General features: G+C 35.8%; 1 protein-coding gene across 15 annotated transcripts in view; it reads right to left on the bottom strand.

The window, feature by feature from the left end:
- Positions 1 to 23,503, bottom strand: part of CSPP1 (centrosome and spindle pole associated protein 1) — a 58,363-nt gene extending 34,860 nt beyond the window's left edge. For 2 of the 15 annotated variants that reach the window (XM_071737721.1, XM_071737727.1), the window contains exons 1-10: positions 23,389 to 23,503; positions 18,531 to 18,634; positions 17,134 to 17,230; positions 13,664 to 13,764; positions 12,969 to 12,992; positions 10,488 to 10,568; positions 8,156 to 8,257; positions 5,108 to 5,535; positions 847 to 948; positions 132 to 214 (exon numbers count right to left, since the gene is read on the bottom strand). In XM_071737721.1, coding sequence (XP_071593822.1) covers positions 132 to 214; positions 847 to 948; positions 5,108 to 5,535; positions 8,156 to 8,257; positions 10,488 to 10,568; positions 12,969 to 12,992; positions 13,664 to 13,764; positions 17,134 to 17,230; positions 18,531 to 18,632 — 1,120 coding nt within the window. In that variant the 5' untranslated portion in view covers positions 18,633 to 18,634; positions 23,389 to 23,503. Of the gene's footprint in view, positions 1 to 131; positions 215 to 846; positions 949 to 5,107; positions 5,536 to 8,155; positions 8,258 to 10,487; positions 10,569 to 12,968; positions 12,993 to 13,663; positions 13,765 to 17,133; positions 17,231 to 18,530; positions 18,635 to 20,203; positions 20,306 to 22,959; positions 23,121 to 23,203; positions 23,345 to 23,388 lie in introns of those variants that run through there. The other 13 variants (XM_071737718.1, XM_071737729.1, XM_071737720.1 and 10 more) reach the window with 12 other exon arrangements.
- Positions 23,504 to 23,514: the final 11 nt, after the last annotated feature.

The following is a 23,514-nucleotide window of genomic DNA, read 5'->3' as shown; positions in this document are numbered from 1 at the left end:
GTAAATATTTACCAGTCTTGGGAACAACTAGCCCAGGAAAAGGCTATTTTTTTATAGTTTTTAATTATTTCCAAGGGAAAATATGCAAAGAAAGGCTAGCTCAGTGCCATTTGTTAAGCTTTTATACATACCAAGAACAAAGCCTGTTGCATACTGCCTTTCAGCTGCAGGCTTGGCCAGTTCATGAGCTGAAGAACTAATCTGTACCTGATTTCTGGCAAAGACAGAAAAGCAAAATTGAAAGATCAAACTCAAGAATTTACTTGCACTTTGTGTGAAACATGATAGGGTGCACTTACATCACTCTGTGATACATTTATGGCAAACAGCTTTCCAAAAATCCAAACAAATGTCACAAGCAGAAGAAGAAACTGCTTGGCAAAAAGGCATTTTTCTCAGGTCTCATGGGCCTGCGGTTTCTGAAGGCATCAGAAACACTGACTCAGTTGAGCATTTCAGCAGCTCAGACAGACTGAGTGGTGCCAGTCAAGAGTTTACAAGTGTTCTGCTTCTCCCTAGTCCCCTTGGATGACTTCAGGACTTGCAAAACCAAGCCAGGAAGGAAAAATGGGAATTTTAGAGTGACTATCAAAAAATAATTCCATGTTAGTCAAATAATAAAGCCTCCAGTTGAAGAAGAGGTAACGTATTGTTTGAAAAAGAAAACTGGCATGCAGGCTTCAATAGGTTTTCTCAAAGGAAACGTGTTTTTCTTGTTCTACTGTATCCCATCTGCAGGAAAAACTATGATCCATTTCAGACAACGTATTAGGGATTTTAAATAAACATTTTCCTTTTATGATGATTTTGCAATGCAATTATCAGAAAAGTACATTGTATACCCACCTAGAATTTCCAATTCTTGAAGTCTGCTGCACAGGTGCTCTCTCCTTTAATTCGTCTTCATAATCTGCAGGTAGATCTCTTAGTATTCTGTCCGGATAAGGCCTTAAAGAAACAGAAAATATTCAGCTGTGCTTGCCTAAAAGCATCCAATACAAAATGGGAAGTCCATCAGTTTCATGCAAATGGATCCTCAGCCTGATTGCACGCTGGATGGCAGAACTAGTTTTGAAAATACCAAGCAAAATTTCTCAAAATAATTTACTTTGCTAGCATTGTCAAGGCAGGTCTCTGTCTGGAGTTTGAATTTCCAAGCCTGCTTTCATGCAACCTTCATCTATTGAGCCTTAGTAAAGAGTTTCTAAAGCAGAGCAACATTCAGCATTCACACTACATTCACTGAAAATGATTTTGCTGCTTTTAATCTTCAGAAGCCAACAAAGTCTACAACAGATTTCAGCACACAGCTATTGGGTAAGTCTGGTGAAACAGTTAATTCAAATATAAAAAGCTCCTTCAATAACCACCTACCCTTCACTATGCACCTGAAACCATTTAAAAGAGAGGTGACTTTTGATCAAGATAGAAGGCAGGTAACATGGTGAATACAAAAATTCAGGAATTGAAATTTGACTCATCTATGTATGAAATGAAGCAGTATTTCAGTTGAAACTTCAAATAATTCCAAAGGTGCCAAAATTCCATACACAAAAGGGAAGTTTTCCTGAAAATATCTGAAGTTGTTGTATTTACAGTCTTTTCTTGCCTTGCAGATTAACTGCTCTATAATGAGGACTTCAAGTTATCTTGATAAAATAAGGCAAGAACAGGCATTCAATGAAAAACAAAGTACCCAATAGATGCTAACAAAGTTATGTATTTTCCAGAGCTGGACAGAGATATGGAGTTCCTATTAGGTGTACAGACACAAAAAAAAACAAAACAACCTCGGTAAACACAGGAAAAAAAACCTTATCTTGTTCTTTTATGTGAAAAGATCCACAGCTCTGCCAATCTCTGTAATTTAAATAAAAGCCAATAATCAAAGGCAAAAGGATGCAAGCAGATTATTACACAGTGATGTGGCATCTTAACAACCCACCAGGACAACATGAAAGAATGACATCCATCCTCTTGGCATAACACAATCTTCTTTCATGATCAAGATCATCTTTTGACTAATGATCAACCTGCTACTTACAATGCTGGTCACGTAAGACCAAAACACAAGTCAGGAAACAGAAAGCTTAGTTCATAGTGTGATGAGAGGATGGAGGGAGAAATCAAAGAAACAAACCTTGGAATTCAAGAGGCAAACTTTTTTGTAAAAAGCAGGAAGCTTAGCATGGCAGGCCCAGACACGTTGGCCCAATTCAATCAAGAAGCTGTTGTTTCTTGTTTATAGCACATACCTGGCTGCTGGAGTTGGACTAAAGCCTTACACTCACAAGAACCAAAATATTTTGCACTTCCTCTCACTTCCCTGTCACCATTTCTGTTTGCTGAAATGTGCCACACTACTTGTGCCTCCCTGAAAACAGACACCTTTCTGAAAAGCCCTGTTACAAACATCTGCCTCTCCACCCTAATAAAGCCCATTTGAAAACATAAAAACTTAGTACATCAAATAAAAACATTCCTCCTTATGAATGTAGGTTTTGTCATGAATCAAATCTGTCCTGGAAAAGTTGACTTTGCCTGAAATGTAAATAAAAACCCTAACTCTTCAGAAGCCCAGACATCAGTGACTAATAGATGTAGTTTTCCTTCTCGAAGAGAAATTGTGGTCCATGAAAGGTTAAGTGGAGCTCCTTGCAAAGAACATTTAATTTTAAAAAAATTAAGTGAGGAGAAGTAAGGAGAAGTGATTTTCAATAAAAATTTAGTGAAGTAGAAAATGCACACCAAAAAAATCAAATCTTAATTTATGCACAAATTTCAGCTCAGAAAATTTAGGTGATGGTCCAGCAACTTCTTAAAAGAAGATGCACCAAGTTTGTCAGTAGCTAAGATAAGGCTATCTTCTCTATTTTAAAATAAAACTGGAACTAAAACTGTTTCAGAAGCCTCTCCAAATAAGCAATGAATTGCCTAGACATACATTGGTCACAGTCATTTATGTAAGCACCATCAGTATTTTCTGGAATAACTAAGAATTAGTACTTCTATTCAACATAACACTGATTACTGCTAGTTCAAACATGATCCTTGCTGATATTTTACATAAATAATTCCATATATATTCTTTGATAAATAAAGTAAACCCTCAAACTTTACCAGATGATCATTTTTATTTAAATATTCTGTGTTCAATTGCATTAGACAAACAGTTATCTAACAAAGAACATTCATCCCTCTGGGTGTTATTTAATATAGAGGATTAACATTGATGTTAGTCTCAAAAATCCAGATATTTTGGTTATCTTTGTGAGACACCAAGTCAAGCTTCTAGTGTTTTTCTTTTCGAAAACGTTGTAGGACAAGAAGTTCCTACACTAAAACCTCCTTTGCTCAGTTCTATACTACAGGAGGAAAGAATTTTTCTATTTCGCATTTTCTTCTCTGAATCTCATTCAGCAAAAAATGGGCAACCTTTTTCATGCTATCCATTTAACCACTGTTTTCATTTGTTACTCTTCTTCAGAAACACTGTCTGAATAAACATATGCTTTCAGAAGCACATCTGAACGCACAATCTGAACTCTGAAATAACCCATTTATTTATTTATTCTGCATCTCTCAAATACATCCAGACATTTCATTTTCTCCAGAGTTACTTATTTCCTTCACAATTTGTTTTCTAAAAAGACTGAGAAAGAATATGAAAGGCTATTTTTGCAGAGAAGTTATTTTAACTCTATTGGCATTTGAAACTGGAAAAGGAGCATGACTCCACTCAATTTAGAAAACACTTCTGCAGCAGAAGAACATTTTAGGGTTTGTTATTCCCAGTTACTAATTTGCAGTAGTATCCCTGTAAACAATGACTCAAAAGATCATATAAACAGTCCGTTAAAAATAAATAACAAAATATGACTGTGATATGCAACACTGTTGAGAGTGGTACTATTTGCCTCCTGTTTTTTTTAGAAGTCTTAGTTCTAGAAAAAAAAAAAAAAAAAGTTGGGTTTTTTTGCCCTAACAAAGGAGAGTTTCCCAGTAGTGTTTCCCTCACTGAAGCAACTGCAGAAAAATTATTCTGCCAACAGGCTCAACACAAAGGAGGAAAAAACCCCATCTATAGCCCTATCTACAACACCCTTGTTCCCAAGATCTGTAAAGTGAACAAATGAACACTATTCAAGCACCTTTTTAAAATTTATTTACAGAAACTTTACTGCTTTATTTCACTTGAATTTAGCAGTAGAAAATACATTTGCTTCAAGTGTGGTACTATTTCACAGTACAACACATCTGCTTTTGAAAGCAACAGGTTCTTGCAATGTAATAGCCAAATGTGGCCAGACTGCCAAACCCTGAATAATTGAAAAGGTTATGCTTTGTTTTGGTTTTTTTTCTTCAAAATGAGCAAGCTAGAAGAGAAAGATTAACAAAGTATGTCAAAGCAACCAAACTGATCTATCAGTTAACACAGTAAAGTCTATGAACAGTAGATAATAGCAGTTTTCCTTCTGAATAATTTATGTGAAAGACCCTCGTTTGTTTGGATTGGGTTTTCTTAATCATTTATTCCAATTGTGTATCTAATACGGAGATAAGCACCTGTTAAAACCATCAGGCTTTGGTTCAAATATGCATACATTTAGAATCAGCTATTTAGCAAGACATGCAGTAAAAGAAAAAGACAATTAAAAAAAAAATTACAGTTTTCACTGCTAATGCAGTAGCAAAAAGTTAAGCGCAAATCAATTTTGGAATCAGCTTGCTATAACTATTACAGACTAAGAAAACACATGTCATTTTAGGTTCCCCAGAAAAGGGGTTTGTGCTCTGATACAGTAATACATTTTCTGGCAAACTAATTTTCATAAAAGTGAATTGTGAGCTGTTTTTTCTGGAGCAATTTCTCTAGTATCGTTGGTTTGCCATAATTTATAAAATGCTCCCTAATGTATGATGTATCATCTTTTGTACTGATCCAATTTTAAAATATTTTTTCTAAAAAAGTATTGTGAAATTCCTTTTTAAAGTAAATATAAAAATCCAGCTTTCACATGTGAATCTTGCATGTTTTTCAATGAAAGCAAACCATGGCTGTCAACAAACACTGCAGAAATACAGGAGAAAATGGAATTAAGAATACCTTTCAGCATAAAAAACACGTGGAGTTTTTCTGTCGTAAGTGCTTTCACATCTAAATCTAGGGTCCATTTCTTCACTTATCTCAGGATCACAGTCCATTCTGTAGTATCTTCTACCAAAACCATGATCATCTTCATGTCTTTGATGCTTCCTGATCGGGATTACAGATTGGCTAGCAAATCCACGATGTCTTTGACTAGGAACATCCAAATCTTCATCCAGTCTTTTATTTAATAATTGACTTCTTAATTCAAATTCATCACCTAGCCTATGATACCAGTTTTCCTCCAGTCTCCTCTTATTTAGCCACTCTTCATAACCTTCTGTGGAAGTAAAGGCATCTTTCTTGGGAGGTTCTGCACCTGTATTACAGGGCTGTAGTTCTGGCTGAAGCCCAGAAATAGGATTTTTATTCCTGTCCATCTCATTCTGTTTAATGGAAAAAAAAATAAGAAAAGATCTGAATGTAAATAAACCACACTAAGCAAAAACTTGGTCTTGTATTTCTTCAAATATTCCTCAAGTGGACACTAGAGAAAAGGCAGGAAGTGAGCAAGAAAAATATTTCAAGGAGGGCTTAAAAGCACCTCTTTCTCTTATCTAATATTTCTCAGGATAATGGAGGTCAACCCTGCACAGGCCTTTTACAAACTCCACTTTGATCTTCAGTTTCAGAGGTGCAAAGAATCAAATATTATACCTCAGGAAAAGACAAGATATCTTTATCCTATCCAGATCCAGGCAAGTCTGTGATACTTACACTACTTACAAGATACATGTGATACCTATGAGCACAATGTTCTAAACTAACCACTATTTAATCTATTTCTTTGCTGGCCAGGAGATGTTGCTATGAGAAAGGATAGTTTAGTCAGTAAAAAAACAACTGTATGACACAATGGACCAGTGTTCAATACACAAATCTAGGAAACAATATGGTTTTGAAAAAATCCTCTAATATTGCACTAGTAACGCTCTACTCTTTCATATGTGGAGTAAAGATAACAGTAACCCCTACTTAAAAAAATGTAATGAAAAATAAAGATGCAAATGACACCAAACTGCAATAATGAATTAATATTCTAGGGGGTATGACTGCCACTCAGAAGGGCACTGACATACTGGAGAAATATGCTGAAAAAAATCTCAAAGATCAATAAATGCAAACGTGACACTGTATATCCAAGACAGCACTGATCACCGAGAAAGCAGTTTTGCAGAAAAAGGCCTGGGTTAGTTTGGGCAATTAGTTGAATACAAGTCAAAAATTAATCCTTGCAGTGACGATGGCCAACTGCACCCGGGGCTGTATTAGCAAGTGGGTCATCAGCAGAGCAAGAGCACTGATCCTTCTTTGATGCTCGGTATTTGTTCAGTATTTAGGTTCTGATGTAGTCTGCCCAAACTCCCTGCCTCCCCACAGCTACTGACAAACTGAAGAAAGTACAGAGGATGGGTTCTGAGGTGGTTAAGGCACTTGAGCTCAGAAGGAAGCAGCTGACAGACCTGGCTTCACTCAGCCTGGAAAAAGAAGGCTAAGGAGGGTATGTGTGGGGGCAGGAGGAAGTAGTAATTGTAATCTCTACCTAACAGACAGTTGCAGAGATGCCAGAATCCTTGTTTTCCAAGAACCAACAACCACAAGTTCTGATGAGGTAACAAACAGAAAGAAGTTCAGACCAAACAGTTAAAAGCAGTTTAACAAATTGCCCAGACAAACTGTGGATTCTCTGTCAAAACTCATCTGGATAACACCTGACCAACCTGATCTAACTGTGAAGTAAATCCTGCTTTGAGCATAGGATTGTAATACCTGACTTCCAGAGATTCCTTGTAAATGAAGTTTATCCTTTGATTATCTAAATGGTTGGATCAAATTTTTGAAGTCACATGTTAACCATGAGACCTATTCATCTGATTCTCTCTTCAAGTCAAATAACCCTCAGAGATGGAAGAACCTCAACAAATCCTCTTTTTTCTTCTCTTTTCTCTTTTATGACAGCAAAAATGTTTCTACAGAAGAATAATGTAAAGTTCCAATAGGATAGCAAACAAAGCAGAAAGAAAAAGCCTTGACTCCCTAGACAGATTTGATTAGATAGGTCAATTGTGGAAACACAAATGCCCAAGCACATAGAACAATCTTTATGGACTCAGATACAAAAACACAAGCTGCATTTTTGCCACATACTTCCTAGAGATCACTGTTGTGAACAAGTCAATAAGAACCAGAAATTGAATTCCAACATCTAAAGGATGCCTGAATACTGCCATATAACTGTCTTCACAGATTAAAATAGTTTTGAACTATATGACACTCCAATGCACATGGAGGAAAAGATATTTCTCATGAGAAAAACAATCTTTCTGGAGACAGTTAAGAAACTCTTCCAGATAGAACTTAAAAATACATGGGTATTTGCTCTTGTCAATTGCTGTAAAACAAGAAATTTTCAGCCGCATACATTATCATTTTTTCCCTTCTGATTCTCTCCCACATCCCACCAGGCAGGGAGAGCAAAGGGTGAGCAAGCAGCTGTGTGGTGCTGAGCTGCTTACTGCCATTTAAATCAATGGTCTCAGCCCAGTTTTGCATATGTCACACTTTCAGCAGTAAAAAAAATCTTTTTTGATTCATAAACATGCAGCACTGTATACTGAACCTGCACTGTTTTCTCATGAACTGGGCATAGACTGAGGAAAAAGCAAAAGCAGAAAAAAAAAATAAAAGAAAGAAAAAAAAAATAAAAAAGAAAGAAAAAAAGAAAGGCTAAGGAACACTGCGTAGAGCTCAATATGTTGCCCAAAGAGTCACAAAAGCAGAACAAAAGCATCCTTTAACCATCAGACAGACCTAATAAGTCTGAACGAAGAACTGCACTATATAACTACTAACCAGGACTTCCTAGATACAGCAATAATAAAACTGTAGCCTAACTGAATGGCATTCTTTGCTTATTTTGTCTTACTTTGTATGTCTCAGTCAATGATTAAAAAATTGACAAGATCATTAATGTTCTTTGTATCAGCTTCAGTACAATTGTATTACCTCTGTGTTTTTCTTCCCTAATTTCCTTAGCTTTTCATTCCATTCTTCTTTCTCCCTGAGATATTGATTGTATTCCTTGTTTCTTTCAAGTCGTAGTTTCTCCTAAAACAAGTATTGAAAAGGGCATTATAATTTTGCATTTTTAACTCACTTTTAAGTTCATAGAACTGCAGTACCAAATGAATACACACAAGCTGTGTGTTTGTCTTCCCCCTTCTTTGTGAGGTACAAAGGGTTTGAATTGCTTTGAGATTTTTGTTTAGTCTTTAAGATGATACTTTCTCTGAATTCCCTAAGTAGAATTCAGCTTCTTGGGCATGAAGTCTAGTCCCCAGTAATACTATTGTGTACCAAATTCCATCTTGAACCCAGTTTCCTCCTGCTAAGTGTATTCCAAAACTGTTCCAAAGTCTTAACTCCTTTGACAATTACAAATCACCTTCTGATTTCCAATCCAAATGTATATATATATATTTAAACAAATTATTTGCTTTTCCTCTTATGGTTAGTTGTGACACATCCCAGTCTCAGTTAAAAGAGGACAACAAATACATGTAGAGACAATGTCAGCTGTAGCTCAGGATATAACTTGAACTGTCAAATTCAAGCAAGCATTTAAGTTGAATACAAAAACTGCAGAAGTTGCAAGGAAAGCTAAGAAAGACAATGATCTATCCACCTTGTCCTAGCTGCATTTGCAATGTGACAGCATTTTTAACCATCAGGCTTGGTTCTAAAAATATGGAGGAATTTTACATCAACAGCTTAATAATATAATATGAAATACAGAAGTCTCCAGGTAAAATAAACTCTCATTTGCATTATTTTCTGATATTCCTACCTTATGTTTAGAGCATGGAGCATCTCTTATACTACCTCATTCCAGCCATCATATAAATAAAAACAATGTAATTATATTACAATATTACAAATCATGCTCTTCCCCACTGCAGTATTTTCAAATATAAGAGCAAACCATTTTTATTCTGTGATCATTCTAAATAAATTAACATTCCCATGAACAAATGTCAAACAAAACAAAAAAAAATCGTTTCAAATACAAACAAAAATAACTTCTACTTCAAACACCATGGAAATACAAGCTTAGTAATAGTTTTGCAAATGAGACCACAAAATTTCTGTCTACAGATTTTCTGACAATGTAAAACCTGCCGACAAGTATAAAAGCTGCCTGAGGGGTATTTTCCAAAGCTGAGAAACTAGAATTGTCTTTGGGAGGTGGCAAAACACTCAGCAGAAATTCAATATGCTGTGTTACTGCATATTTTACCTAATGGAGGGAACCAAAATGCAAATGTTAACCTCTAATCATTATCTGCCCAGAGACTAACCACATAGTAGGGCATAGTCTGACATCTTCTGGCAGCTTTTAGGTTCTGCAACAGCAATTAATAAATGAGTAAAAAGGATACAATACTTATACAGGAAATTTCAACTGACACTGCACTGCTATGATATAAACCCACCAATGATTAGACATATTCCCAGTTCAGACACATCTTTAATATTCATAGAATTAATTGATGATACTTTACTTTCCACTGTTTCGGAACACATACTCACAAAGCATTAACACAAAGTTATGAAAACTTGAAGTTAACATTAACAAAATGTTATGAAAACTTAGATTTAACTGTTAAAAAAAGAAGAAGAAAAAAAAAAAAACAACGCATCAGGATCAGCAAGTGGGTTAAGCATACACAAAGACATGAAATTAGCTGCACACAGGAAAAAGCACACTTCCTTTAGTTCTGATAAGAAGTAGTAAGAATATCACTGTGGAAAAAACCACAAGCAAATATTTTTAAAATTATCTTCAGGCTGCAATAAGAAGAGTAATAAATTAGAAAAGCATATGTATGTGTCTCTCTATAAAAATATATATATATATAACAACACCAAATAAAAGAAAACCAGTGTTCTTTGTTAGACCAATGTTTATTCCTGAATAAAACTCATCCACAAAGACTAGAGCTTTTGAACACATCAAATGCCCTAAAGGAGAGAATTAGAAGAAGCAAACTTCAAACTAGTGTCAGTATAGAATTACACAGCACATCTAATTATCTACAAATTACAAGAATAGATAACTCAGGATTAAAACCTAAAAATTACAATAAAATTAAAGATTTACTTTTGAGAAAATTATCCTCACAGCTACCTTAAAAATGTTCGTTTGTAAACAGTCTTAAAAAAAAAAATCCCAACCAAACAGAAAACTTAAGTGGAAATAATTTTTCCACAACGGTTTCAACTTTCAGGTTAATTTTCAAGTTATATCCCACATAATTCATTTCCTCTAGATATTTACCTTAGCAGACCTCCGCTCATCAATAGGAAGAGATAATCCCTGAGTATATAGGTCTACTTCACCCGTAGTCAGATAATTTTTCTAAATCAAAACAAAATAAAATAAAATAAATCATTCAATAGATTTCAAAACACCAAATCTTACTTGGTAAATAGTTGTTAGGAATTATATTTTCTGAAATACATATTTGATGAAATACTGAAGACAACCTTCACATTTTGAAAATGCAGGATGTTCTTGGAATATACAAATGAAGTCAAGGAATACAGAAAGGGTTTTGTCAAGCATTAAAGCATGAGTTTGAAAGTTTCACTTCTTCCCTGTTACACTATTTCAAGGATTACCTAAATTAGTCTCTGTACATTAAAAAAAAAATATTTAAAAAAATCCCCACCATTTCTTAGTTGCTCTGTAAGCAAGTAGCATAAGCACAAGCATCTGTTCAAACATCAGAGGAATTTTCCAAGATGCTGCCTTACTTTTGATGAAAAGTTGCTTTTTCTAACTGCATAAAACGTATGCTTACCTTTTATTTTAACAGATGTAATCCATAATAAAACTAGCACAGTCACAACTCTGCATTTCAACATTATCTGCTTTCTACAGCAGCCCCCAAACCTTTCTGGATAATGACCCATCTCCAGATCCTGTAATTCCTCACAGACCATCAGTCACTTTCAGAACAGAACTCTCTGTGGGTTTCCACACAGCTCCCCAGCCACAGCCTGAGGACTGGGCTGCAGAGCAAGCCCAAGGATCAGCCTTTCAAATCCAGCACCAATGCTAGGACAGGTCCATAGCTTCCAGGTCTGGTGGCTTCCTCATACATCATTCATTTACTAAAGGTGTCCCCAGGCCATTTACCTATGTCATTTACCTCAGTCATTTACCTATGTTTTATAATTCTGATTATCTTTAATAAGAAGATCATATATTTGTGTAGCATGGTCTGATGAGGGGAATGGCTTACATACAGTATTTCACTAGCACTGTTTCCTTCCATTATCTATGTCAAAATGTAGCTTAAAAGCTTAAACACATGTGAACAGGGAAGAGATTGATCTGCTGCAGTACAAAACCACGTAATTATGAATTACATTTCACAACTACACATCAAAAGATTTAAGGGATTAAATAACCATGCAGATATTCAAGCACTGAGACAACCAGATTAATATAGAAAACTAAGTTGCTTTTACTAGAAAAAAAGTAAATAAATGGTAATCCCCATCATTAAGTAATACTTTTCACCCTTTGAAACACACCTGTAGATATTACCTGTGATCTTGTCAAAACTCAGAAGCTGAAATGTAAACTGCATTTTCTACATAAAAAAGACTAAGCAAATTTGTAACGAAAATGTTAGTACTATGATAGCTGCTAAAAGTGGCACAATCTGTTTAAGTGGGGAAGACAAATTAGGGAATGTTATCCCCTCTCTTCCGCAGGCCTTACAAGCTTAATATAGCTAGCATGTATTACACTAAGAAAAAAAAGTTGTAAACCTAAATTTATAAAACTGAAGTTGAAATGAAAATAAAACATTAGAAGATAATGTAAAAACACTATTTGGGTACTTTGGTGAGAATTATGAAACATCAAGTTTTAACACAATATTCTAGCTTGGAAAATAATCTGAAGTTTAAGATCAAACAAGAAGCAACAATTATTTAAGCATCATTTTGGTTAGAAGTTAAGAAGCCAGTTAATTCTGCTGTAGCTATTGTTATTCAGGAATTTTAGAGCATGCTAACATAGTTAATTTGGATCACGTGCATGTTATTCAAAGCCCCAGAAAAAACAGAAGGTTCTGTTTCTACAACATTACCTCCCAGTCCTTTACTGAAGTTGCTTAATTCCAACAACCTGGATGGACAGCATTAAATTTGAAACTTATATATATATATATATATATACATATATATATATATATATATATAAGTCACTAAAAATTATTGTAATTGAACAAAGCTCACAAAAATGTGTCCATGGTACTATATTTTTATCACAATATTTGTATTGCATTCTGGCCACTTAAGTGCTAAGTAACTGGCTCTGCTGCTTTCCTAAGCTACACTGATGAGATTTCAGTGGTAGGGAAGAAAAAAAGCCCCTACTCTGGTACAGTTACCAAGAAAAAAAACCTGAACTCATGAAATCTGTGTAACTGGTGAGCCTTGAAGCAAATGTCTACTAAAAGAAAAACTTTTGAGAAGTCAGCATTAGACAGCAGTAGCCAAGTGCAAAGGAAAAAAGAAATCAACAGGCGTTTTAAAATATTATTAATGGCAAATAATAAATATAAGCAATCATTTTGCACAAAGCAAACAATACTGTTAAGCACAACCAATCACTACAGCATGCACAAACACACAAAGCACAAAAAAGTAATAATTTTTTTTTCAATTCAAAGAGCGCAAAGCTTTCAAAGCAAAAGGCCACTAATATAAAGGAAAAAAATTGATATTGCAGGCACCCTACCTTTCTTTTTGCCTGTGAAATACCCTAAAAGTCAGGGAAAAGATACTTTTCAAAAACAGTCTTTCATTCAAAACTATTTGACTTAACAAAGACTTCTTTTTTTAAAAGCCAGTCAATATTTGAGCACTAAAGACACTGATGGTTAGCATTTTCAGAAAACAAAAATTACTTGCTTCCTGATTTTTTTTCTGTTCAACTCAGAAGAGATACAGAATATGCACAAGATCATGACATTTCATACATACCATTTCAATTTTAGATTTACTGTGACATTTAATAAATCATCCTAAGCAGAACACAAAAGTTCTTTTATTTCTAAAACTGAAAAGGTGTCAAATGGAGTCACACTAATTGTAGGAATGCTCTTACCTGAATTACAAACCACAGAATGCATAAGTACTTAATGAAATAACAAATGATATTTTAATCCTAAGAAATTAAGAAAGAACTAGAGATAATAAGTATTCAAGATAAAATGTAAATATGTAGTCTTATGGCAATGAGATCTGTAGAAACCTAAAATATATAACCCTTTCTAGAGGGTCATTTTGAAATTCCTTTTACTCCAGTCTTCAAAATCAGCTGTTGCTCATAATGAATGCCTTCTTATAAAGATTTTATTGATTTCCACTCAATTAAAATAAGAAGGTAATTCTAAAAGTCTCACTAGACTCAGAAAACCAAAGCAGCTTTACCTGAGAAAGATATCGCCTATAATCTTGTCGAAGTTCCTCCTTGAGTTTATGTTTTTTTCGTTCATATTCTTCTCCAAGAGGTAAACTCAAGCCATAGTCACCTAAAAGTTTAATGTCATTAAATACTATTATTCCACTATTTTCCATCAATACAAAGCACATCCTGCAAAAGCTTAATCTGGATTTTTATTAGAAATCAGCAATTAGAAAAATTAACTATGCAGCCAGTAATTACAAAACAGATGAAATAAAAAACATCTTCTCTGTATGAGTAGTTGAGTGGAAAGCATAAAAAAATGGACTGGCTTTTGGCTCTTAGTTTTTCCCTAGTTCATGCACTTTTTCTCCCTAGAAAAAAAATGCAGCATAAACTGAATTTATTCAAATAGTTTGACAAATAGTATAACGTAAATATCGTAGGTATTTCCTTTGTCAATGTATGATTCAAAGAAACTCTCCTTTGACATGTTAGTTTCTGAATTGCTCTGATATTTTAAGCTGTGCTTATCACACAACAGAAAACATAATTTGCAACTAAAAAGCAACAAGTTACTTGTTTAGCACAAAGCAAGTGACACAGGTCAGCTTCCACACAACCAGAGGGAGTCTGACCATATGATAATAATAATCATAAATTTTTTCCTTCCGCCTCGGTCTTTCTAATTGTAGTAGACCCAAAACACACATTTTAGTACTTTTCCAAGATTACTACCAGGTCTCATAACAGCTTCACTCTTAAAATATATTGCTATGCAAGTTGCTCATTGTTACCAAAATACATTTTAAAGTACTCTTTAAGAAATATCCTCTGCAGCCACTTTGACCACTCCCCACAGACACCTACTGCATTCCACAAAACCACATCAGAGATATAGATTGCAACTGGTTTGGTTTTTTTTATTATTTCCTATTGTTTCTCTGATATAATTTCTACATCCTCTGGTCTATGTAAAATTAATAGCAAGGAGTAAGAGGAAAGAAAGAGAGATTTAAGATTTACTCTGTCAGTCCCAATATGGTGCAAGCTACTTTGACTCCAATATTTTATAGTTAGGACATTAATTGGAGTAAAATAACATTATATAAATGTTGAAAACCCCTGAGTTGACAATCCCTCTGCTACTTAAACAGATAAAAAGATTTAAATATATATAGTAAAAACTTAGCTGGCTTGTCTTGAGATAGTTTCAGTTGTCAGAATGCATTTTCATGACTCAAAACAGAAGTCAGCCTGCTGTTCTGTAAAGCCAAAGGACCTGATACCTAAGTAAAGTCATATTCAGTTTTGAAACAGTTTGCAGAATTCAATTACTAAACAAAATTTGCATGGCAGCTTCTTCTCCAACCTGCAAGTTATTTTTCTCCTAATTTTGCACACAAGGTGAGTTCTGCTAACAAAATAATGTACTGTTTCAATCCTCAAAAAGAGAGTAAGTCTAAACAGAATACAGAAGATAAAATGGCTCATTTCAGCTATTAGCTATTGCCTTTTGTTTTCATATGGAATTATTGCTGGATTAACTACAGGAAACCAAGGAAAAGAATCAAAAGCAACTAAAACATCAAAGCAAAGATTCATTCAGTAGCTTCACAGAAGATACTTCACTGATTCAAGTATGTGATGTATTCAAACAAAAGAGGGTTTAAAGTTCATTTTATTAGGAGAAGACCTTTGCTGGCCACCAGTGAAGTACTAAAATAATTGTGGGTTTTGATTTAAGAGATATTTGAAAACTACCTCTTCAAGAACTTACTTCAAGAGAACCTAGCAGAGCAAAAATACTCCAGATAACATACATTCATCCTAATTTCATGCACAATTTGTCTGAATCCTTCCACTGGAATACGAGAAACATTTTTTCATTGTTTTTCTGCTTTTGTTTATTATGTATTTGCTGCATTTCTTTGCCATTTAAAATTCTATTAATCACACATTCACAACATATTTTTTTAGAAAAAAAGAGATTTTATATTCGTTTTTACATAACGGTTTACATGCATTTAATAAGTACAGAAATAATATTACCTTCATTCAGTCAAAATCTCAACTACTAAACCTATAGAACATACTTAGCAGCTACCAAGGAAAAAGTCCCTGTCTGACTTAATTTAAAGAAAATTATATTGTTTTAAAGCAGAACCAGCCAGTAATACCAGCAAACATCCACTGGTAGACAAATGTGTTCAGTGCCCAGTTTTTTATTTTTATAGCAATTATCTATTTGCTGCTTTTCACTTAAGACCACCTGAATGCCCCTCATCTGTGATACTTCATTAAATGTGCTACTATATTTAGGTTTCAACAGTAAGCCAAATTTATAGCAACAAAAGCATAATGAAATCTGCTATTTTAGCTCTCCAGCAAGATATGTAATTATTATAATATTAAAATAGCTTAAATGTTATGCAGTGTGTGGTCTGTTACAGCCATTGGAATATTGCCTACTGTGTTCTATTTTCTGTATCATCTGTTTCCACAGTTAAGTGAAGAAATATCACCACGAAGACTAACCTGTTGATCATAAGAAACTTGCTAAAAATGTGAGCTAGACACTTAATGCAAGTGCTGTCCTCTAACCAAGTTTATCCATTAAGGCTTTTGGAAGGAGGCAATTTTCAATCACCATTTCAAATAATTTTTTGTGAAGTTTTCCTGCAAGGGTTTTAGAGGAGCTCATCTTGCTGAGGACTGGAAGCTCTGCTTATACAACATTCCTACAAAAACAGATATTTATTTATGCTCCTAAGATCAGTTCAGTCTCCCAGATTTACAAGCACTGGCTTTTATTTTTTTAATTTAAGACATGCACTTCTCTGGTCATAAATTCCGTAAAAATTACAGTAGGGACATAATATTAAGCTTAGCAGAAATACTTAATTAAAAGATAGATTGGTATTATGTAAATACCATAAAATACCCCTTGGCATTTCTTCTTTAAAATAAAAGGACAGCTTTCACTCCCACTAGAAGCTACAGAATTATACAGAATGAAAATCGATGAGGTACAAATCCAAAGTGTCTAAACATGAAAAGAGTTACCCACTGACAAGGAGGAGGACACAGAAAAGCCCTAAGGCTATCAAGAGAAACCTGAACTACACAACTGTAACTAAGGAACAGCAGGAGCACACAGGGAAGGGAGATGGCAGGACAAAAAAGGAAAACTGTCATTCTACATTTTGCTTCACCCAAATACAACAGGAAAGAACAAGACCATCTATCAAGGACTGGCAAGCAGCTTTTTGTTTTGAGGTTTTGTCTGGTTTTTTTTCTTCTTTACAAGAAGAAAAGAAAGTGGTTGGCATATTTTCCTTGTTTAAAAAAAAACAAACAACTGAAGAACAGGTGTGCACTTGAATTACAATGATCACCTCATAAATAAAAATGCACAGCAGTAATTCCTTCCCGAAAAATCATCAAGGTAATGAAATGCTACTTAAATTCAGAAGACATACACAATATACTATACCTAAAGGATACTTCTGTTGACTATTTGGAGGTATATTTTCCTTAGCCATGGAGATTAGCATTTTGCTAGTCTCAGAAAGCCTCTCTGATTCCTTATTCTGAAAAACAAAACAAAGCACATTGCACATACAAGAACAACATTATTAACATAACTATTAGCACCAGAGAACTGAAAGTTATGCTAAATTAGCACATTAAGCAGGTTATATATTTCATTAATACTACAAAAAAAGTAGTTCTTCTTTACAACACGGGATTAATTCAATATATTTGATGTCATGTAAAATGCTGACAATACGTATTGTGACATATGTCATAATCCACAATTGTTTCATAGCTGGCAGATAGGTTGTTTACTTATGGAGTCTAATTTGATGTACAGAGCCCAGCTTTAAACAACGAAATGCTTACAGGGTATTATAGGACAAGTTTAGTTCACACATTCTCTGTAACTTCTCTCTCAACACACAGCTTAGAACTTTAACAAACTGCATGCTGCAAACATGCTCCTCTTTAAGCTTGCTCTGAGCAGAGGAGGCAAAAAAAAAAAAAAAAAGGAAGAACAACTCCTCACAGCTCCCTAAGAATTAACTGTATGGAGTGAATGAATAAAACTTTCCAGAGAGCATTATTGGAACTGGGTAAAAATACTCAGATTCCCTATGGAAGGGGAAAGATGAATTCTCATAACCTTCTGATGAAGCAAAAAAGAGTGAAAACTCAATACTGTAATTGCTGTTTGAGGCTTTTAAAGTCACAACAGACAAATCAAGCCCACTTTTATTTATTTATTTATTTATTGAGGACTTCAGTTAGTTACCAAAACACTTACATAGGCTGAATTATTTTGATAAAGTTTTTTACCAGGTACTCATACTACTAAACAACTTAATGGTGATAGGCAAATTAGAAAAACTTTATAGCTTTTGAATTAGGTAATAAAATTTCTAGCAGGAAACTGGAGATAAGAATAAATTTTTTAAATTGATTGGATTAAGTAATTTGCCTTTTATATTTTCTAGTTTCTGTAACAGAAATTTTGAGGATATTTACATCTTCCACCCCAACACTCATACTCTGAATAGGCAGAAAGCAGATCCCTGCCAGTCAGCCTCCCTAGGGATGGGGGAAGGAACAATGATAACCATTTACAAGAGTTTTCCCACTTTTAAAATACAAATGCTACTGTCTATGCCTGGTGGCAAATGGGTTTTTAAAAATCTACATAAATACAGATATGAGGTATTTAAGTTAGGCAATACTTTGAATAGATAAATCTTTAGTATATATTTCAATAACAAATACAGTTTTTATTAAAGAGCACAGTAGAATCAAGCTTAAATCCAGACCATAGCAATAGAAGTCTTTAAATTCAGGAAAACTATTTAATACTCTTACCCTTATTTCCATGTAAGGTGGATCATTTTCAAGTTCTGCCTTATCTTGTGCCAACTTGGCCTTCTGATCTTCAATGAATTTGTCTAAATCATCCTCCATCATTTCTAAGGGGACAGGAAAGGCAGAAAACTCTACATCAACACTAAAAAATTTAAAGCTCAAGTTTCTTATGTCAGTAGTTAATTAATACGCAAGTTTCTCCCTCAGAATTACAAGCCTTAAGATGTTTGCTGGATCACAGAAACATCTGACTCAGGAAACCCATCCATGGAGATTACTTGATGTTTCACCAGAGAAAATTCAAAGATTCCAGATTATAAGACTGAAGAGATTTCACCAAGCTGGAAAAAAATACTAATGAAAGTGTCTTGGAGCTGTGTTTTTTTTAACTGCAAGTCTACAAATGGCCCTTCACTACACACTAGCATAAACTTATTGTTAATAAGATATAAAATCTAAATTAGACAACATTAAAAAATAGAGAGGATAAAGGAATTATCTGTCAAAAAGGGCAAAGTGTAAAGTATGTGTATACTCTAAAACAAGGACCAAATATACAATCAATCCACTGTTTAACTCCATATCATAAGAAGTCTTAAAAATCATCAGCCTTATAGCAAAAAAAGCCCCAAACCAAAGAAAAAAAAAAAAAAAAAGCAAAAGCAACAAAACACAGGAAACACAACTGAGAAAAACCCCAAGCAAAAAAACCAAACCAAACCAAAAAACAAACACAAAATACATGCATAGTGTTTCTGCAGTTAGAGCCAGCAGTACATAATAACCTCCTGTACCAAGAATATAGCAGAGGCAATAAGAACAGTTACAATTTTGCAATAATTGTAAGATTGTGGATATCAGGCAGCATTGACTTGGAATCAGAGGAGCCACTCATCTATCAGAAAATGTACACTGAGGGAACAGCCAATTACCTCTCTTTCATTAGTTGTGCATCTTGCACAACTGTGTAACTGAAAGCCCTTCAGTGATGAAATATTAGTGTCTTACTTGTGTAATTTATTGTATATTGCTGTTCCTAGACAACCTCATAATAAAAAATAAAGTGAACCAAATTAATGACTACAGAAGTGTACAGAAGTTAAGGCACACACTCAGACTTTAAAAGCTCTTTGTCAAAATAGTCTCACCGGAACTAAAAATACAGCAAAGCTGCATATTGAGTAACCATGGAAAACAGAGACAAAACCAAAAAGAATAACTGCATACAAGCCTACTCATCCTGATCTCCACTCTGCATTCCCACCAGCTCTACAGAAGCTTTGCAAAATCAAGCCTACTGATAAAAAATCTGTGTTATATTCCACTTCTAAAGGAAGCAAAAACTGAGAACAAAATTATGGCCTTCAAATCCCTCTAATCCTACCCACACAATGCAAGCAATAGGATTGCTTATGCAGGTTCCTAAGCAACCCTATCACACTTGGGATCTAAACTCAGACTGTCCAGCAGTTTTATTGTTGCTAATTCAGTACCTTTCTAAAGCCATAGGTTGGATGAAGTAAACAGACCAATGCTGAAAGTATATTAGAAGGAAGAGGAATATATATTTCAGGAAGAGGATCAAAGAGTTAAAAAACACCACACAAGCGACCAACCAACCAAAAAAACCCCACCCCAACTCACAAAGACAAGCTGAATAAGATACTACATACCTAAACATAAAATGTGTCCAGGGAGAGAGTAATAAATGCTTACCATGATTAGTAAGTTGAAAAGAATGTCAAAATTCCATCAGATAAATTCAATTAACTACATACATCTGCTTCCTGTATTCTTTAAAATTTATTCCCTTAAGCTTCCTCTTAAATTAATATTGCTTTTTTAATTGTAATTTAAAATTATAATATTCTTAACAAAGGAGGAAGAACTAGGACAACCTATTTACAACTCCTAGTGGTAATTTAGGACAATCAATTCCAAAAATAAAGTTCCCCATCTGATTTGTCCTAAATCTTTAATCTCATTAGTTTTGCACACTGATACAGGATAAAAAGAAATCTGAAAGAGGGTAAGTTCCCAAGCACTGATAAATTTTACTTAGCCTATTAGGTTACATAAGAATAATGAAAAAAAGCTTCCAAACAAGTGAACAATTTGTCATACAAAAGAATTTAAGTTAATTTCATCACCTATCCAGGGCTGCATACCCACAAAGAGCAAAATTACCACATCTAGAATGAGACCCTCTGAGAAGCCTTTCCTAAAGCTCATTTAACTACAACATCTGCATTTTTTACCTCTATTTACAATAACATTTATAAACTCTAAATCTGATTCCAAATCACTGTGTTGGAATTGTACCAAACCTATTCTGAAAAATGGTATAAGGAAAGGAGTATTTGCAGTACATTTTCTATCTGGCATGAGAAACAGGATGAATATTTTAGCAGTTTGCACCACTATCCTATTGCTAAAAAGAACAATAAATTTAAAACAAAGACAAAACAGTTCAAATTAGACTACAGAGGAAATTCAGTTGATATGGAAAAAGCTCTCAACTGCTGTCCTTGGAAAACACTAAGGCCTGCAGCACTGTTAATGCAGCATACCTTTAACACAACTAAATGGCTATGAAAAGTGGCCAAATGCCTGTTACAAAAGTGCTACACATTTTATGTCTTACACCCTTCTATCTGAGCTGATCTTCTTAATATATGAACAAGTCCAAACTTTATGACACACAAAAATGTAAGGAGAATGAAGGGGAAGAAAAAAAAACCTTAAATACTCTAAGCAAAAGACTGACAGTTTGAATGTGGTGCACAGTCTAGGTTTAGAAGATTTTATCATCTACTGTAAGGAGTGAAGAGAACATAGTGATCTGTCTCACTGTGATTAGTTATCTGAACAGAGTGATACCACAGCCCTCAGTCACACATTGAACTCAGAGGTGACTTATGGCAGCACAAATGTACCAAGGTAAAGCCTGCCACTAAAAAACTTCTTCAGATCAAGATAACGCAATCTATTTTCAGTTTAGCAGTGTCTGAATGCATTTTGTAGCAGGTTCAGAACTATGCTTGAAGACACTGCTCCATGGGCACGTGCATAAAGCAAGAGACAAAGTGAGAACACATTTTAAGTATTTGAAAACCCAAGGATAAATCATATGTCCCCAAAATTACAAGGTGCAAACAGACAATTCTTAATGGGGCTTTCTGTAAAACAATATTTTGTGAATGCTATTTTTAAAAAATGTTTTATAGCATCTATCAGCTCTTCCTTTAGGAACGCCCACTCCGGGCCTGCACCTTGAAACCTTGGATACATTTGTATTCCTAAAACACTGTATTCTTAAAAGTGAAATTACATTAAACCTACTGCTTAACTACTGTCCCTAGTGCCCATGACAAATATATTTTGTATATTTTTAGTTTCAGGAAGATTTTAGTTTTCTTATAACATCTTTTCTTTGAAACTATACATTTCCACAAAAACAACTCTGAATAATTACAGTCAGGTAGGTAGACTTCATCTTAGCCAAATATACCAGGCAATAGAAAGTGTCTAGATAGTTCAAGAAAATAAGGCAAGTTTGAACATGGCATTTTTATTGCATGTATGCCCAAGAAGTGTTAATAATGCATGTCTCTGTATTCAAGATATTAAAAATACGTATCTGCATATGTACTGTACACTAAGTACTGTATTTATCTGTGTATCTACTCTATCATCTAAAGGAATATTTACTTTGCTCTTTTTTGTTTCCCTTCCCCTCCATTTTTTCAAGAAAATGGGGTGCAAAATTTACAATGGGAATTTGCAAAATGGCAATTCGCATCCATATGAACTACAGCAAGGAGGGAAGTTCTTAAAAAAAAGCAGCTATGGGCCGTGTTTAGTAATTGTACTTACAGACCATATGGTCACATAACTCTGTCAGCAGGAAATAGGTTTCAGTTTCACCCAAACTTTTTAAGGTCTCATAAACAGCCAGAACTGTGAATGGCATTTGGAATAAGCTCCTGCTGTCAGAGACACGGATCCTGCACCTTTCACCTTCACTTCTTTTCAGTTCTTATCTGAAAAAGTACAACAAAATCCGAGGTCTGGACGCTCACAATTTATAAACTCTGACTAAAACCAAAGCTCTTTCCTAGCTGTGAACGCAATCAACCCTCCCAACAACCAACAACTCTCGGGAGTTGCTTCCCCTCGCCACAAAGGTTTATCCGCTTTTCCAGAACGTGTATTCTTGTAACCAAACCAACCAAACAAAAACCCAACAAACACGAATTTCGGGGAACTTTCCGAGCCAGGAGATCCCCTTCGTTTCCCCAAACCTGGCAGCCCTGGGATGCGCCTTCCCCCCGTTCCCGGCCTGCAGCCCCCGGGCCACCCCCCACCCCGCCTCCCAGCCTCCTTCCCACCCCCTTCGGCAGCATTTCGCCGGCAGCCCCACCGGCACGGACCTTCCTTCCCTCAGGCCGGGCGTGGGGCGCTGCCGCCCGCCGAAGGTGGCGGGGGAAGAGGCGGCACAACGGGATCGGCCCCTTTAAGGAACGCGGCGCCGTTGTTAGGCAACGGCCGCACAACAAGCGACTCCCCACGGGAGGCCTCGCCGAGACCCCCGCTAGCCCCAACCACCCACCCGGGGGACGCCCAAGCCCCCCGCGGTGGCTCCGACCCCGCTAAGCGGGCTCCCCCGCTACCTGCACCGCCTCCCGCGCCCGTCCCGCTACCCGGAGAGCCGCCCCCGTCCCGCCCGCCGCAGAAGACGGCGCCTCAGCCTGTCAGCGATGCGGCCGCTCGGCCTCCGTGCGGGCAGGCCGGCAGACCGGGCTGCGGGGGATCGAGACCCGGGGGTCCCCGGCGCTGTCCCGGCCCCACCGCTCACCGGCGGCTGCAGCTCTCTCCGTCCCCCGCGCGTGTTATCGCCTCCCCGGAAACCGGCGGGAGGCCCTGAGCAGCGCCCCCTGCTGCTGCGGAGGGCTGCGCAGCGCGGTCCTGGAACTCTGGCAGC

This window comes from Heliangelus exortis, chromosome 2, assembly GCF_036169615.1.
Source record: "Heliangelus exortis chromosome 2, bHelExo1.hap1, whole genome shotgun sequence".
Taxonomy (NCBI): Eukaryota; Metazoa; Chordata; class Aves; order Apodiformes; family Trochilidae; genus Heliangelus; species Heliangelus exortis.
This window is presented reverse-complemented; position numbering and strand designations above follow the sequence as displayed.